The 15,235-nt window shown below is 56.0% G+C and overlaps 6 protein-coding genes across 6 annotated transcripts; 3 read left to right on the plus strand and 3 right to left on the minus strand.

Annotated features, from left to right (window-relative positions):
• Window positions 1–2,378: 2,378 nt before the first annotated feature.
• On the minus strand, window positions 2,379–4,782 carry MUS18 (UV-damage endonuclease; the record flags this gene model as incomplete). The annotated part of the gene is made up of 3 exons (XM_071059430.1): window positions 2,379–3,308; window positions 3,381–3,782; window positions 3,859–4,782. 3 exons carry the CDS (start codon window positions 4,780–4,782, stop codon window positions 2,379–2,381), a joined length of 2,256 nt encoding a protein of 751 aa, XP_070915531.1.
• Window positions 4,783–5,591: 809 nt separating this feature from the next.
• On the plus strand, window positions 5,592–7,109 carry MFIFM68171_04011 (uncharacterized protein; the record flags this gene model as incomplete). The annotated part of the gene is made up of 1 exon (XM_071059431.1): window positions 5,592–7,109. One exon carries the CDS (start codon window positions 5,592–5,594, stop codon window positions 7,107–7,109), a length of 1,518 nt encoding a protein of 505 aa, XP_070915532.1.
• A 234-nt stretch (window positions 7,110–7,343) lies between these two features.
• Window positions 7,344–8,985, minus strand: CEL6A (1,4-beta-D-glucan cellobiohydrolase cel6a; the record flags this gene model as incomplete). The annotated part of the gene is made up of 4 exons (XM_071059432.1): window positions 7,344–7,499; window positions 7,563–7,669; window positions 7,746–8,836; window positions 8,894–8,985. 4 exons carry the CDS (start codon window positions 8,983–8,985, stop codon window positions 7,344–7,346), a joined length of 1,446 nt encoding a protein of 481 aa, XP_070915533.1.
• Window positions 8,986–10,397: 1,412 nt separating this feature from the next.
• On the minus strand, window positions 10,398–11,105 carry MFIFM68171_04013 (uncharacterized protein; the record flags this gene model as incomplete). The annotated part of the gene is made up of 1 exon (XM_071059433.1): window positions 10,398–11,105. One exon carries the CDS (start codon window positions 11,103–11,105, stop codon window positions 10,398–10,400), a length of 708 nt encoding a protein of 235 aa, XP_070915534.1.
• A 1,131-nt stretch (window positions 11,106–12,236) lies between these two features.
• MFIFM68171_04014 (uncharacterized protein) lies at window positions 12,237–13,705 on the plus strand (the record flags this gene model as incomplete). The annotated part of the gene is made up of 5 exons (XM_071059434.1): window positions 12,237–12,879; window positions 12,944–13,011; window positions 13,073–13,397; window positions 13,451–13,583; window positions 13,636–13,705. The coding sequence occupies 5 exons, from the start codon at window positions 12,237–12,239 to the stop codon at window positions 13,703–13,705; spliced, it is 1,239 nt and encodes a 412-aa protein (XP_070915535.1).
• Window positions 13,706–14,198: 493 nt separating this feature from the next.
• On the plus strand, window positions 14,199–15,068 carry MFIFM68171_04015 (uncharacterized protein; the record flags this gene model as incomplete). The annotated part of the gene is made up of 2 exons (XM_071059435.1): window positions 14,199–14,798; window positions 14,871–15,068. The coding sequence occupies 2 exons, from the start codon at window positions 14,199–14,201 to the stop codon at window positions 15,066–15,068; spliced, it is 798 nt and encodes a 265-aa protein (XP_070915536.1).
• Between the last annotated feature and the right edge of the window lie 167 nt (window positions 15,069–15,235).

The raw sequence follows: 15,235 nt of genomic DNA on the forward strand, positions 1-15,235 counted from the left end.
TGGGAATAACGCTGGCAAAGATGGGTGGGTATTCTTCGAACTAACAGATGATGAGACGGGAACGAGACTTGTCAATTCCGAATGTCGCAAGCGAGTACCGTAACCGGACCCATGTTGCAGGCGTAGGAACGAGCGGGAAGAATGCGTTGGCAAAATCCTGTTTCCCCAGTTCAGCCGTTCCAGGGTTTCAGCCCATATGCGGTGCTCCACACGGCCCCACCGCACTGGCAGTTGATATACATGCGTCAACCCAGAGATCGCAATCGGGAGACGATCACTGTATATTGCTGGCGGTTTTGTCACGGGGTCATTGAAGGCGGGGGGATTGTCGGTTTCAGTACAGTACTGCAGAGGCAGACCCAGAATGCAGCATGCGCGCGACGGAGCAATCCAACGAGTCGTGGTCCGACCCAAATCGCCTGGGAGTGTGCAGACCGATTGCCGAGCCTGTACAGGACCCCGCTGCCGACCCTCAAATTTAGCAACGAGTCTCGGCCCCCGAGTTGCAGCCCGCACAATGACGTAGGCAGTGTCCGCGCTTGGCTGAGAAAAACCCCAATCAAAAGGGGGACAGCGCAGAAGCCGAACGCATTTCATCATCGTGCCTTCCATTTTCGGGAGCCCGTCGACATCATGGCTGCAGGAGGGAAGCAAGCTGGGCCCAAGGCCGGATGGATGCCTTAATTACCGTGCTCACCATCCAAGAGCGATCTTCATTCTTAACGGAATCGAGCTGAAACAGCAGCGCAAAAGCAAAGCAACCTAACACGCCGACGCTTCTTTTCAGCGGATGCGCTTATTTGTGTGTAATTGCAGCTTTTTCGAACACGCCCCTGAAAAAAAAAAAAAAAATAACACAACGCATTTCTGCAGCGTGCAGGACGGCGCAGCCCTCCGTCCCACCCCCCAACTCGGCAGCATCCGCTTTCCCCATATGAAAACCCGGCTATATCAGGCATCGCGGCATCCTCCCCACAATCGGGCTCGAGAGATCTCAGAGCCCTGAGCTTCCTGAGAACCACCGACACAAGCGTCCTGTTGTGTCATCATCAATAAGCAACAACGACAACAACGTCGAAAAACGTCAACTGCCCCGGATTTATTTCCAGACGAAAAGCCGGAATAACACGTTCCCACCAATCTTCCCTTGCGGGATAAATATTTACGTTTCTCTCCGAATTCCCTGTTTTGGCCGGGGGCCTGTAAGTCGCGACGAAACCCACCCACAACATGTTGTAACACTCTTTTCTAACCCGCACACCACAAATAATCCAGGGGAAGGGGAAAAAAATTAAAGAGCAAGAAAGAGAAAAAGAAAGGGAAAGAATAAAAAAAAAAAGAAAAGAAAAAAAGAAAAGAACATGTGCGGCACCAGAATCAGCTACGCCTGCACAACAACTCTGATGTCGCAGTCGACCACCTGCGGCTGCAGCAGAGTCGTCGCCTGCGGCAAGAGCACACTCTTCTGCGGCACGTGCAGCCACCCGCGATGCAAGGAGCTGCGGGGCGAAGTCGTCGTCGTGTAGGGGAGGTGGCAACACCGAGCTCCTCCAACAGCCGGTGGTGGTCTCCTCATTGACTTGAAAAGGTCGGCTCCGGTCCGGGTTCTTTGTGGTTGGCATGTGACGGCGGGTGGGGAGGACGGGGTCGTTTGGGCTGCTTCCTTGCGGCGTCACGGTACCGCGGGCGGTATTGGTTGGCATAGACCAGCGGGTTTGGCTTGCGCTCGGGTTTCTGAGACTAGAAAGCATCCCTTGTACCTTAATTTTGATTTATACTGGATCACCAGACACAATAAGCTCCCACGGTTTTTGTCTGGGCGACAGGAGCCGTTTGAGCACTCGCGGTGTGGCGCCATGTCGGGTGACGGGGATCATATGCAGCTGTGCTACCCGATATGACGGTAGCTGCATCAAGATCTGCGCGACGGTCTGGACCACATTGGACTCCATCTGATCCTTGTAGACTGGTTAGAACATACGGGACTGACATAATCCAGCCCTGTAATATTACGTACGTGAGTAACCAGCGCATGCGACAACTCTACCACAAATGGCAGCTCAGCGGTATCAGCAGTAGTAGACGTTGTATACCACCAACTTCTAGTCGGAAGGCGTGTTGAGAAGAGATGGCTGCTATGGCGTGGGCAACTCTGCGGCTGGGGCCTAAGTGTAAGAGGAGACAAGGCGAAACGGGATGGGCGGGAAGGGCGGGCAAGGAAATGTACGGGATGTCTGTTTTACTATATCGACAAGTCTGCCTGGCCCGCCAAGAGGAACAGAGGGAACAATTCCGCCAGCTGTCGTCCTTACAACCAAACCACTTGCCATGGCGTATAGGAAGCCGCCCACTTCGCATGGTCGCTGGCACCCACGCTGTTAATCATCGGCGCCCATCTCGCCAGTCTTCATGGCCTTACCGCCCCCGATCCTCTGGGACTTCAGCCAGTCCTCCTTTCCGGGTGGCCAATATACCCTGTTGGTGGGCCCGCCCATTGAGATATCCTCGTCCGGGACGTGCCTCGCGGCCATCGTCACGGACTGGTCTTCGGCGCCGGCGCCAATATCGTTTAGCTCGACTGGATCCTCGTCCGGCGCTCTCTTTCTTTTGAGGTTAACTGCGGGCTTCTGCTTCTTCTTGCGGACTTGCGGTGCGGCTCTGGGTTCATCCTCGCGCTCGTGCGGAATCATGTCGTTGATCCTCTCGAACCCGGGTAGCTTGAAGTTCCGCATGAGCTCAAAGACGGCTTGCTCCTTATCCTTGGCCTCGATCATCAAGTCCATGTCCGGCGGACACGGCGGTAATGTCATGACTCGAGGACTGTGCTTTCTCCTATCCCGAGGCGTCACAGCGCCGGGACAGGGTTCGCTGTAGTGCATCTTTTGTCTGATGCCTTTGCGCCTCCACGTCGCGGCGATACGATCTTGAATCTGTGGTTGGCTAATATCATAGGTTCCTTCCCGGCACTTGGTGCTGTCAAAGATGATGTTGTGATGGTGATAGTCCAGCACCAAGGGGATGTTGAGCTCCTCGCATATGGGAAGCAGGTCGTGCACGCTCCAAGCTACATCATCATTTTCTAGCACTAGGCGGGCCTTTACTGACGGTGAGAGCCTAGCATAGTTCTTGCGGAACCTATCAAGAGTCGCGGCTTTATCTCCGTAGGTGCCGCCCATGTGTATGACCATGACGGCATCGCGGTTCTGCTGCTCGGGAAGCCTGAGTAGCGACAGCATCTCATCGTGGTAGTCTAAGTCCCGTATAGACGTTTCAATCACTTTTTCGCGTGGAGAACCAAGTTGGGTGAACTGCCAAGTCTGTGTCAGGGTTGCGCGGACACCAAAGTAGGGTTGGGAGAGCGGGTAGAGGAGGAAGCGTACTTGGCCAGGATGTGTCGTCAGTCGATGTCCCAGCTCAGCGGCTACCCGGCCCGTCTCGGCGAGGACCTCGGAAGCAAAAGGAGCTAATTTGTAGCCGTGTACTTCGTGGCTCGCAAACGGGAAAATCTCCGAACTGAGGCGCAGAAACTTGATGCCGTACTTATCGTTCCAGCGCAGCATCTTGACGATATCCCGGGCGTTGGCCAGACCAAGATCCTGGACAAACTTCCTGCCGAGATCTTCGTTGGGCTCCTTGGACTGGTCCGGCCGGTTTCTCACCGGATGTTCGGGCTCCGACGGATCTCTGAGCGGATAGTTATGGTCGGTTATGCTCGCCATACGGCAGGTGCGGGAACAAAAGACTGGCGTCTTGGCCGAGCGCAGGTAGGTGTTGAGGCAAGCCTGGTCGCGGCATTAGAAACCCTAAATAGAGAGACGCCCAATCTTAGGCGTCGTATAGAAACTATGCGGTACTGACATAACCTAGGCGGCCTTTCCAAGGCAACGGTAGATATGCGCTGTTGATGGGCGGAGGTCTTGCGGCGCCTCGTTCTGGCACGTCGGCTGATTCTTCGGGCGCATCTATTCTTTTGCTCTCGGGATCCATGCCTTTGTGTTGGGCGAAATATCTATTCTCGGAGTCCTCATCCCGGGTCGCGGGCTGCCCTCGTTCTTCCGGCTCCGTGATCCTCAGGCACGCTTCTTTGACTGATTCTGGTTGCAGTATGTTCTCAGGGGGCCTCTCCGCGGACATGATCTCGGGCGGCCCCGCAAAGCGTGTCTCGGCCACCTGGAGTTTCTGCTTCTTTGTCGCTGATTTCAATCGCCGCTCCATCCTGGCCAGCCCTTCAAGAGCGATCTGCACACCTTCCTTGACTGTCTTCTTACGCTCCTCCACCGCCGTCTCATCCGTCGTCCCAACAGCACTGACTGTGACACCTAACATCTTCCCTTGGCCCAGACGGGCCTCATCCGTGTCGTTCATGCTTTTGGGTTGGTGCCGACTCGACCGCCTGAGCTGGCCCTCAAGGCGGAAGGATTTATTAGAATGGGAAGCGGGGTTCGACTCGATGTCCGCCTCAGCTGCACGCTTTGAGGATCCCCTGGGTGTGCGTGCCATGGCAGGTACGGGCCGGATCGAGCGACAAGAGGAGATCGGAGATATATGCGGGTTGGGAGGGAGTCGGCTGGTGGATTGGCACGCCAAGGAGCGCAGAGTGTGCAGCACTGAAAGGGACGCGGATAGTGGTCCGATGTGGCGGCGGTAGAGAGCAATGAATGTTGAGTGCAATGCGGCAGGAGAGATGGGTACCGAGACACGGTGCGACGAGGGATGACAGCGGGCAATTGCCAAATGAGTTGCGGGAACAGAATTCGGGACGGTGGCGGCGGTGGGCGTCATGACCCGGTTGTCAGACAGCTCCGGCCGAGATAGGTGGCGGTCTAGGCCGCAAGTGTCCCGAATTTTGACGGGCCAAGCGAAGAATGGGTTGGGGGGGAGGGAGGGAGGAGGGCGGAATATGATGGCAAGCGGGTAGGGTTCCCATATGGGGGTCCCATCTGTTGTTCGACGCATCAACCCACCGTCCCGCCTCAGTTCCCGCCCGCTGGAATGCTTCCATCAACCACGGCGGGGAATTGGTTGAATCGGGCTCATGGCTGGGTTCGGAGGGCGGAGGCAGCTCCGCGACAGCGGATGACGGGAATCGTTCGATGAAGTCATCAGGCTGATGTGGGGCATCAAGCGGGCCAAAGGTTGCGGGGTGCCTGGTCGTCCTCTCCACCAAAACCACAAGCCCTTTATCGTCCCTCCGCCTGTCGGGTCGTGGGAACGCGAACCCACATGGAGCCCTGCAATTGACTTCTTCGTTTGGCCACCCAACCAGAGCTGGCTCCGAGCCTGCTCGCCATGCGGTTCCCCGCTGCGAACTGACGATCGCCGGAGCACATCCTCCACCTTCGACAGCTGCGCTGCTCCAGATCCGGACGAGAAGGACAAGAATTGCCAAGTTTGTCAGCTAGATCCGGCTCAGATCCGAACCGAGCTGAAGTTGACAACTGCGCCAAAATGGTAATAGTGAAGGGTAGGGATTCGAAAGATGCAGTCAATGCACCTGTCTTAGCCCCACTTTTTCTCGGGCTTTCTGATCTCGATCTCGATCTCGATCGCGACCTTCATCCACCCTCGTTTTTCCTTAGCTACACTGCGACATGAGTTGTCCTCCAAGCTTTGCCCCCGAGTTCCTCAGGCGCTTACAATCACAACATTCAGCAGCCGCCCACCTGGCGAATGCTGAACTGCCCAATTACCGGTTTCACGACGCGTCAGACCAAGCCCTCCTTGTGACGCGCAGTGCGCCCTTGAGTTTCCAGTTAGGCACCGGCGCTTCCATCTTCACCGACTGCCTGATCCCCGCCATCACATCGGCCCGATCCGAAGTTATCATTGTCACTTGTTTCTGGGCTCCCTCTAAGACCCTAACCGCTCTCCGTGACGCCCTAGCAAGACTTGCCACCCACCGTCGCGCTCTGATCGACGATGCGCTCTCGAGAGGGAGCCGTCCAATCCCGCCCTTGAGCATCCGCATATGTCTGTCATCCCGGTCGTTGCTCCAGAAGCTGCTGCACCCGCAATCCAGGAGTGGTTATGTCTACCCGCCATCATCGTGGTCCCGGCAACTTGGCCTTCCCGATGCTGCGCTCCTTGAGGCGGGAGCCATCCAACTCCAGGTTAAGAGCCTGTTCTTCCTCCCATTTAGTGTGATGCATCCCAAGTTTATCATCATCGACAGACAACGAGCCTTCGTCCCGAGCTGCAACGTCAGCTGGGAGCCTTGGCTAGAAGGTTGTGTAGAAATCAGGGGCGATGCGGTCCGAGCGTTGATGTCATTCTACTCGCGGACTTGGGAGGAGGGCACGCTCGACTTCCGGCAGCCTCTCGAGTCTGGAGTTGACGAGGCCGATGTCTTGGATTCCCGCCAAGCACATCTAATCTTGGTCCCTAGCACCGCCCATCATCGCACGGCGCTGCCTGGCCCTCCTGCAACGCTTCCAACACTGCTTCTCCCTTCCCCCTGCCATCGAAATCCGCACTTTCGTCCGCTCCCTTGGCAGAAACATCCTGAGCCGCCCAGTACTCCTCTCAATATCGCTTTACTGCAGCTGTTCGGTCAGGCCCGGCAGTCCATCTACATACAAACTCCGAACATGACTTGCGAGCCAGTCGTTGTCGCGCTCTTGGACGCTCTCGGGAGAGGTGCCGACGTAACGATAGTAACCAGCCGCAACATGATGCTTCTGGAACAGCTTATTACCGCCGGCACCACCACGACGTGGTGCATCCGATCGTTAGTGCGCCGCTTCCGTCGCCTCAAGGCAGCGTCGGATCGCGATCTCGAAGCCGGGCGTCGCAGCTTGGGACAACTTCGCATCTCGTATTTCCGAGCGCGGTCGGAGGCCCGCCGCGGTGGTCGCGAGGGACTTCCGTTGCTTACGTCCGATTCTTCTGGCGAGGAGCCGGTTCACTCACACCTAAAGCTAACAGTTGTCGACCACGAGTACACCGTCCTTGGCTCCGGCAACATGGACCGCGCAAGCTGGTACACGAGCCAAGAGTTGGGCATTTTGTTTCACGACAGCGGGTTTGCCGAGGCGGTCATGGTTGGTGTCAATACTGTTTTGGAGGGAAGGCTCGATCTTGTGTTCGAATCGGATGAATCTCGAGATTGAGCGGTATGCTCTTCTTGATGGAGCACTAGCAGGCGGCGTTCCAAGAGCTGGTCTTGCGGGTCATCGAAGGAATATATACTATTTCCTCTAAAGAAAAGGTGGCTTTGTCTTGGGCCAGCAGGTTGAAAGTATGTACAAGAACTAGTTTTGAAATTGGAGGATCAGCGGGGGAACTCTCCCCCCTGACCTTCCCCCTTACTCTCGCTCTCACCCCCTTCGAGACAGCCTAGATCCTTAGAAAGCGGGGTTGGCGTTGGTCAGGAGCATCTCAAAGTAGGCTTGGAACCACTGGCCGGCTTCGGGAGCGGGCTTGAGCGAAGCCTGAGCACCGCAGTTGCGGTCGTAGCGCGCGACGGACGTATCCGAGGTGCCGTCACTCTCGCCACCAGGCTAAATCACCCCCAATTAGCGGCCAAGGTTATTTGGACAGCATCCTAACCTGAAGTAACTTACCTTGACCCAGACGAACGCGTCCTGGTACTCTAGACCGGTGTTGCTCGTCGGACGCATTCCGAATCCGGTCCCGATGGAGTTGCACCAGTTACCCCACTCGATTTGTCCTATTTCGGTAGTTGAAAGATTAGAAGACGCCGTGGTGGGTTGTTGGGCAGTGCCTAGAGACTCGGGAGTACATACCGGTGGGCTGGTTGCCGGAACGGCCCGTGTCGGTGATGAACTGGGCCGGGAAACCACCCGCGTCAAGAAGGGGTTTGAATGCCTCAATGTAGCGCTTCTCGTCGTAGTTGGGGTTCGGCGTAGTGTAGGCCGGTGCCGACGTAAGGTTCCAGCCGTTGTAGTTGGAAACGTTGGTGACGAGGCCCCGGACCGCCCGCGGCCTGCCCGCATCCCTATAAACGCCCGCGAAAAGGTCGGCAGCAGGCTGGATGTTTGCGGGCCAGCCGAGCCAGCCAGCGTGGCCGGCATCGAGGTACATGGCCACGTTAGGCAGGTCGAGTTGCTGGAGCGCATAGATGGTCAATTCTTTGTAATACGGCTCGGCGTTCCGACACTTCTGCACATTCATGTTGGTCACCATATTGGCCAGAGAGTCAGGTTCAATGACCAGTGCCATGCGAATGTCAGAGTACGAGATAATGAGCTCCCGGATCCTATCGATGTATGCCTTGTATTTGGCCACGCCGCCATCCGCGATCGCAAACTCGCCGTTAGAGGCCGCCGCAGCACAGTCGCGGTCAGGGAGATCGTAAACAACGAAGATGCCCATATAAGGAGGGTTTGCGCCGGCCTCGTTAGCTGCGCGGATATCCGCCAGAGTCCCCGAGAAGAGAGTGTCGACAGTGACGTTCCTATCGAGCCATTGGAAGCTCGGCACCTCGGCGACGGCCGCCGCCTTGGTTGCCATGGCCCCTGTCATGCTAGGAATGGCCAGCGTATGGACCTCAGAGGAGTAGTAGCTGTTGGCCCACATCTGGACTCCTTCGAAGGGGTTGCCAGTGTAGCTCGCCGTGGCGGTCGCGCCTCCGGGGATTGTGCTGGACGATGGTGGCGTAACCCCCGGGGAGGTAGAAGAGCTGATGCGGGTGCTGCTGAGTGAGCTGGTGGGACGGCTGCTGCTGCTGCTGGATGACGTCGTCGAAGAGGGGGAGGAGGAAGTGGTAACCTGAGCGCCAGGCAAGCATTGAGAGTACCAGGGGTTCTGCTCGACGCAGGTGCTGCCAGACGCACAGCAAGTAGGGCCACTCCAGCCATTGCCACCACACTGGCTCCTAGACATCCCAGTGTTAGCTTTACAGTGATGCAGGAAAACTGACGTGTGCTCTTACCAGGCGGAGCCGCAGTTCTGGCGCTCCTCAATCACAGGAGCTGCTAGGGATGTAGCCGCCAGAGCGGCTGCGAGGAGGATCTTCTTAGCCATGGTAGGTGTCAGACAAAGCAACGAAGCTGTCTTGAATGAGCGGCAGGAGCTGCTTACATTGAGAACGCCGAAACACAACGAGAGCAACGGTGGTCCCTCTTTATGTTAAACAACGACAACCCACACAAGGCAGCTGGCAACCCAAGCAAGGGGGAAGTCGGATCAACGGGAGCGAGGTGCCGACCGGCCCATGCCACAATGGATAACCATCGGGTGCTGAACGACGCGCCATACCAAAAATACCACGCTCGGCATCCTTCCGGTACCGTGCGATGCGAACGGCTGCAGGCGCATACGGCGTGGTGACGCGGAGATCCGCGTCGTCACTCGAGGAATAGCGTCCCGGTAACGCCAACGAGCCGGACCCACGCAGCCTCGAACCAGGCAATCGAAGCACCTGCGAGATGCAACCGAAAGGATAGATATGGTGCGGCCAAGACCGGAAGTGGATCAGGAGAGGAATGAAAGCGACAGAGAGCTGGTGATGACCAGGATCTGACTCTGGGCATCGTCTATGGGAAACATGGACAATCTCCCGCCAACCGGGTCAGCACGAGAAGGCCAATGCAGTGGAACCGGGTTCGGATCGGCATCGTTAATTGACGTTGGGTTTGGCCAAATCTCGGAACCCACGTTCCTGGATATCCATGAACGGAAGAGCGCGGCTCTTCATGCGGGGCAAATGACGAGGGCAGGGGTACTAGCTTGGATGGGGGCCTTCGAGCCTCGGCGGAAGAGACTTGCCATGTTCCGGAGTAGTGTTGCATTTTCGGGGCTGGCCGTAACCACTTGGGCTACTGGCCGAGACCGCCGAGAATATCAAAAACACCAGAGTCATGCGCTCTTGCGGCCGCCGGCATCCGGTAGCCGAAGGGAGGAGCTCCGTATCACCATCATGGCCATGGCACGGCGGTTTGTGCCGCACTCCCGTCGCTGTTGACTATCATGCTGGAAGGCTCACTCACGGCGCAGACTGTGATGTTTTTGCAGTATACGATGGCTAAGGCACCATATCGTCATCTCTTATACCACGAACAAACGGACGTGCGGAAGTTCTCATTTTTCATTTCAGCTCCTGTTTCTTTGTCTTCGTTAAGTATTATCACCGTCATCTCCTTCCTGTTCCCCGGTTCCTCATTCCTTTCCGTCATTTCTTCCTTCCTTTCGTTCTTGCGTAACGTCCTTCACTCTCTCGGATGGTATCCAATACAAATCACAGAATGTTAATAATGGTCTTGGAGTCATCGATGAGCCAACCAGGTTGGCAACAACCTGGCCAAAGTAAGGTAAGCTCGATCTCTCTTACAATTCTACCTTGTAATTAATTAGTCCGTGCAGTGTGTTGCCTAGCCTGCAAACAGAACACGGCTAGTTATAACCAGAGCACAGCGATACTTTGTCTCACGCAGTTTTCAACTGAGCCCCGCAGCCCAGAGTATCCCTCCGAGGAGCTGGCTCATGAACCACTCATCCTCGTACGCCTCGTCGAAGTGGCCAAGCGAGGTGTAGAAAGAACGACCGCCGTCAAAGGTCTGGCACCATGCAATGGGATGATCATCGCCATGTCCCCCGCCCCTGTACGACTTCTCATCGACCGCAAGCAGTACATGGAGGTTCCCGGCAGTAACGCTCGGATTCGGCTTGAAGTTGTACCATTCGTCCATCCAAGTCCGCTCTGACTGTGAGCCTTCGGAAGCTGGCAGGCAAGCCATGACCGGATGCCCCGAGTCAACAATCGTGACGCGGCCGATTTGGGGCTCGGGATGGTTGTCGAATACTCCACCGATCAGGCGGCCATACCACTCGGACGACTGCATGGCAAAGCTCGAACAATGGACTGCCACGACACCGCCTCCAGACTGGACGAAGCCCTTGAGGGCATCTAGCTGGTTCGCGGTCAGAATGTCGCCGGAGCACTGGAGTAGAACGATTACGCGGTAAGCTGAGAGAGATGTCGGGTTGAAGACAATCGAGTCCTCGGTATGGTCGGCCGTGAACGGGTGGGGTGTTGAGGCGGAGGCGGAAGCAAGACGATGGAGGCCGCGGATGCCCGCCGGGATTGACGAATGCCGGTATGCCGTCGTCTTGCTGAAGATGAGGATCTTGAAGACCGCCGGCATTGTCGGTCAACCTTGATGGAGAATGCGCTCTCCAAAAGCGGCTCTCTATGCTGGCAAGCTGCAACACGGGACGGGGGACCTGCCTCTTGGGACACCGACGCGGGTGTTATTGGTCAAGGGTCAATTAGGTAAGGTACCTAATAAAACGAAGGTAAGATAGAAAGTTCAGACAGGTCACCAATCCAGAGGTTTAGGTTTCAGAAGCCCGAGTGCGGGGTACATAGCAGCATTTGTGCGCGGCCCGCTAGGGTGGATGTACCCCCAGGTTGATCATTTGACTTGGTTATCACTTCCGCCGTTCTCCAGCAACTGAAGCTGCCTGTTGTGTCACGCATTCAAGACTCGTGATTCCTCGCCTGCCACTAATGCTGGGCGTTGATGTTAGAAATCATCACAGTTTATTCCGTAGATCGCCTTGTCTCATAAAGTCACCGTGATGCCTTTGGCTACCTAGCTTACCTGCAGTGGTTGAGTTGCAGTTTGGCTTCCTCCCCTTGGAGTGGAATACAGCTTGTATGTGAGTGAGTGCCTGTTGATTAGTGACAGACGTGTCTCATCAAGTGAACACCTTACAATCCTGCAGGGGGATACAACAGGTTACATAATGCAGGTACGGGAAATAATCTATGCTCTCCCGCAAGTGGGCCAACCACGCCCCGCCTCTGCCCAAGATTTAGTTGGTTGCAGGTGACTTCATGGCTGAGACTCGGGCTGCATGGTAGGCCACGGCGGTGCCACCTTGCAACGTCGACAGTTCGGTGCAACAACCGGGCCAGTCACCTGCAGGGCGATGCGTAACACGGCCCAGTGATACGCCGCCAAGCGCGCGCGCGCGGAATGCCCAGCCGGTACCATGGGAATTTCGCTCTTGCCTCTTGCAGGCTGGTCACCAACACATGTCATGCGGGGGGTAGATCATCGGTGCCCGCCTTGGTCATTCGCCAACGACTGTGCCACAGTACGCGCCTCCCAGACATATAATAGTTGCCGCCGTTAGTTCAGCGCGCGGTCTGGTTCTCTGCAGCACCTCGACGTTATTCTGATCTACCTCTAATTAGAGGTTATTCCTATCCCCAACTCCTGCCTTCGGTATTTCTAGCTATCACTTGATTCTAACGTTAGCTCGCCGCTATGGCGCCCTCACGACGCACTCTGCCCCGGCCCACGGGTGCCGGATCGTATGGTTTTGAAAAGCGGACTCGGAGCCAGCGCGGCTTCGACGATGCTGAGTCGTCCCTGTCTAGCGTCTCGACAAGCCAAGCACAAGTCTCGCGCCGACATCGCAAGATCACCACTCTGCTCTCATATCTGGGCTCTAGCAACCCGCTTCCGACCCAAATTGCCGAGGACGATGTGGTCTGGCTTATGGACAATGTCGCCTTCAGAAGTCCTAGCGGCACGTGGGAAGCAGAATTCGTCACCGCAGCTTTTGATCAGCAACCGTCAGACAGGATCGTCGATATTGTGGGTGACATCGCCAGCAAGCTCGGCCTGTCACGGGGACACCTGGAAGAAAAGACCATAGAGCGGCGCATCGCTCCTTTTGTCATGGAGATACTCCCAGGGAGGCAAATCAAGGTCGACTTTGACGGGTCAACACAGCTAAAGCTCGGCCCTGGAGATAGACATGGCATAAGCAGCGACATCAGGCGACTTCCGAGACCTCCTCCTGGCATGGTGGTGCGATCCACGGCAGATGTCCCTATGGGTGTGGCCGGCATCCTCGAGATGAAGACTGTGTATGCTGAGCCTGAAGGATGGGCTGTTATCTCTGGTATGGTAGCAGACGAGAAACGCGTTCTGGTGTTCGTTGAACTGACTATCGCCGCTTCTGATAGACGTCGACGACACCATCAAGATCACGCAGACGAGTGACCCGGTCGGCATACTGCGATCGACGTTTGTGGTGAGTTTATTCCTGCCCGATGGAAAATGAATAATGCTGACGGGTTTTCCGGCGCGCACAGTCGGAACCGACGCCGGTCCCAGGCATGCCAGACTTGTATGCCTATCTCCAGAGCATGGTGACGATCTCAGCACCGTTTTTCTACCTCTCAGCATCTCCGTACAACCTGTATCCTTTTCTCCGTGGCTTTAGGGACACGTACTTCCCGCACGGACAACTGATCCTACGCGACGCCAGCTGGATGACTATATCCGGCCTTCTTTCAAGCCTGACGCTTGGGACCGAGAAGTACAAGATCGACAGGATGAAGAAGATCCACCGCTGGCTTCCCCGACGCAAGGTGATATGCATCGGGGACTCGACACAAAGTGACCCCGAGGCCTATGGTAAGTGACTTGAGCTCGTCGTGGTGCACATGCCTAACCGACGACGAATACAGGCGAGATTTGCAGGATGTTCCCAGGATGGATCAAGTTGATTCTCATACGAAAGGTCACCGACATTTCTGCTGTCGGAATCGAGGAGAAAAATGAGCCGGCAAGGTTCGAGAAGGCGTTTGCCGGTATCCCACGGTACGGCCTCAAGATCCCAATACGACGAGCCCGCAGCTAACATGGTTCGCAGGGAGATATGGCACGTATTCCAAGACCCGGCAGAATGCTGGGAGCTTGTTCACCAGACCGTGGCAGGGTGAATGGGGCCACCCCGCTTGTTGTCGGGATCACTTTCCGGCCAAAAAGCCCGGGCCCAGAGTTGGGCGTCATATTCAAGGAGGACGATTAACACCTTGTATCGGCAATACCGTCGTCGGGCGCCGTACCTCTCTTCTTCCTTCGCTTTGAGAATTGGCGGTAAGGCCGACGGAAGTAATAAGATGTTTCTTTCAGTAACCGATGCGATATCTATAGAGGATACCTTATTTTTGGCACTTTCGGTTCCCCGCACCGCTTCCTCGGTGTGCGGAGTAACCATCTTACCCTGCTTACCAGGCCCAGAATGGATGGGCGCCTTACGTCACCGGTTTATTGTCACTCTCCACTCCAATTGCTATCCCCTCATTTCCCCCTCATTGTACCTGGATTCTAGGTCGAGGACGGGAATCGCGCGAGTCTCTATTATTTTACAGCAACGGTCCGGCTCATCGCTCATCAAAAAGTCAAGCCCGATTCCACAACCTTCTGGAAACAATGGCATCCGACAAGCCCGCCAAACGGCAGAAGTCCGATAAGGATGTGGTCTTCCACCTCATATACTGGCCGGGCATCCCTGGCCGCGGTGAGCATGCCCGGCTGGCCTTGGAGGAAGCAGGCGCCGAATACACAGACACGGCGCATACTGAAGGAGGGATGGACGAGGTGCGTGAGTATGTCCAGGGGAAGGTGGATGACGACGACATCAACCCGCCGCTTTGCGCGCCACCGATCCTGAAGCACGGAGACCTCGTGATCAACCAGACGCCCAACATCCTCCTTTATCTGGGTCACCGTCTCGGTCTGGTGCCGGACGCCGACGAGGACCCCGATGGCATGTACAGGGTCAACGGATTGGCGCTAACAGCGCTGGACGGGCTAAGCAATGAGCCACATGATTGCCACCATCCCATCTCTTCGGGGCTTTACTACGAGGACCAAAAAGCCGAAAGCAAGAGGAGATCCGAGGATTATGTCAAGACGCGGCTACCCAAGTTCTTAGGGTACTTTGAACGCGTGCTCGGCTCTAAGGCCAGCGGCGACGGACCCTGGTTGTATCGGGGCAGGTTGACTTATGCCGACCTAGTTCTCTTCCAGGTATGTATCGAAGCGTTGCAGGGATTGCTCAAGGGCTCGAAACCCGGTCTAACGTGCTGACAATTTCCATAGTGCGTTGATGGGCTCAAGTTCATGTTTCCCAAGGCTATGACGAAGCTGGAGCGTGAGGGCAACTACGCCAAGGTCTTTGCGCTATGCCAGGCTGTTGCCGAACGTCCCAAGATCAAGGCCTACCTCGAGAGCCCGCGGCGGCAAAAGTACTCCAACGGAATCTATAGATATTATGAGGAGCTGGATATCGAAGGGTAATTGAAATCAACACCATCCGAGGTGGGGGATTCGTGGGAGAGGATTCAGCAGACGCCTTGATAGTAGCTATTTCGCATTTCACTGAGCTGAATAAGAAATACATTGCGTTGTGTGCTACAACACCTGAAATTCACATGGCTCAACAGGATTCCAATTGAGCGTGTGGG

This window comes from Madurella fahalii (assembly GCF_045866475.1).
Source record: "Madurella fahalii IFM 68171 DNA, scaffold_2, whole genome shotgun sequence".
NCBI lineage: Eukaryota > Fungi > Ascomycota > Sordariomycetes > Sordariales > Madurella > Madurella fahalii.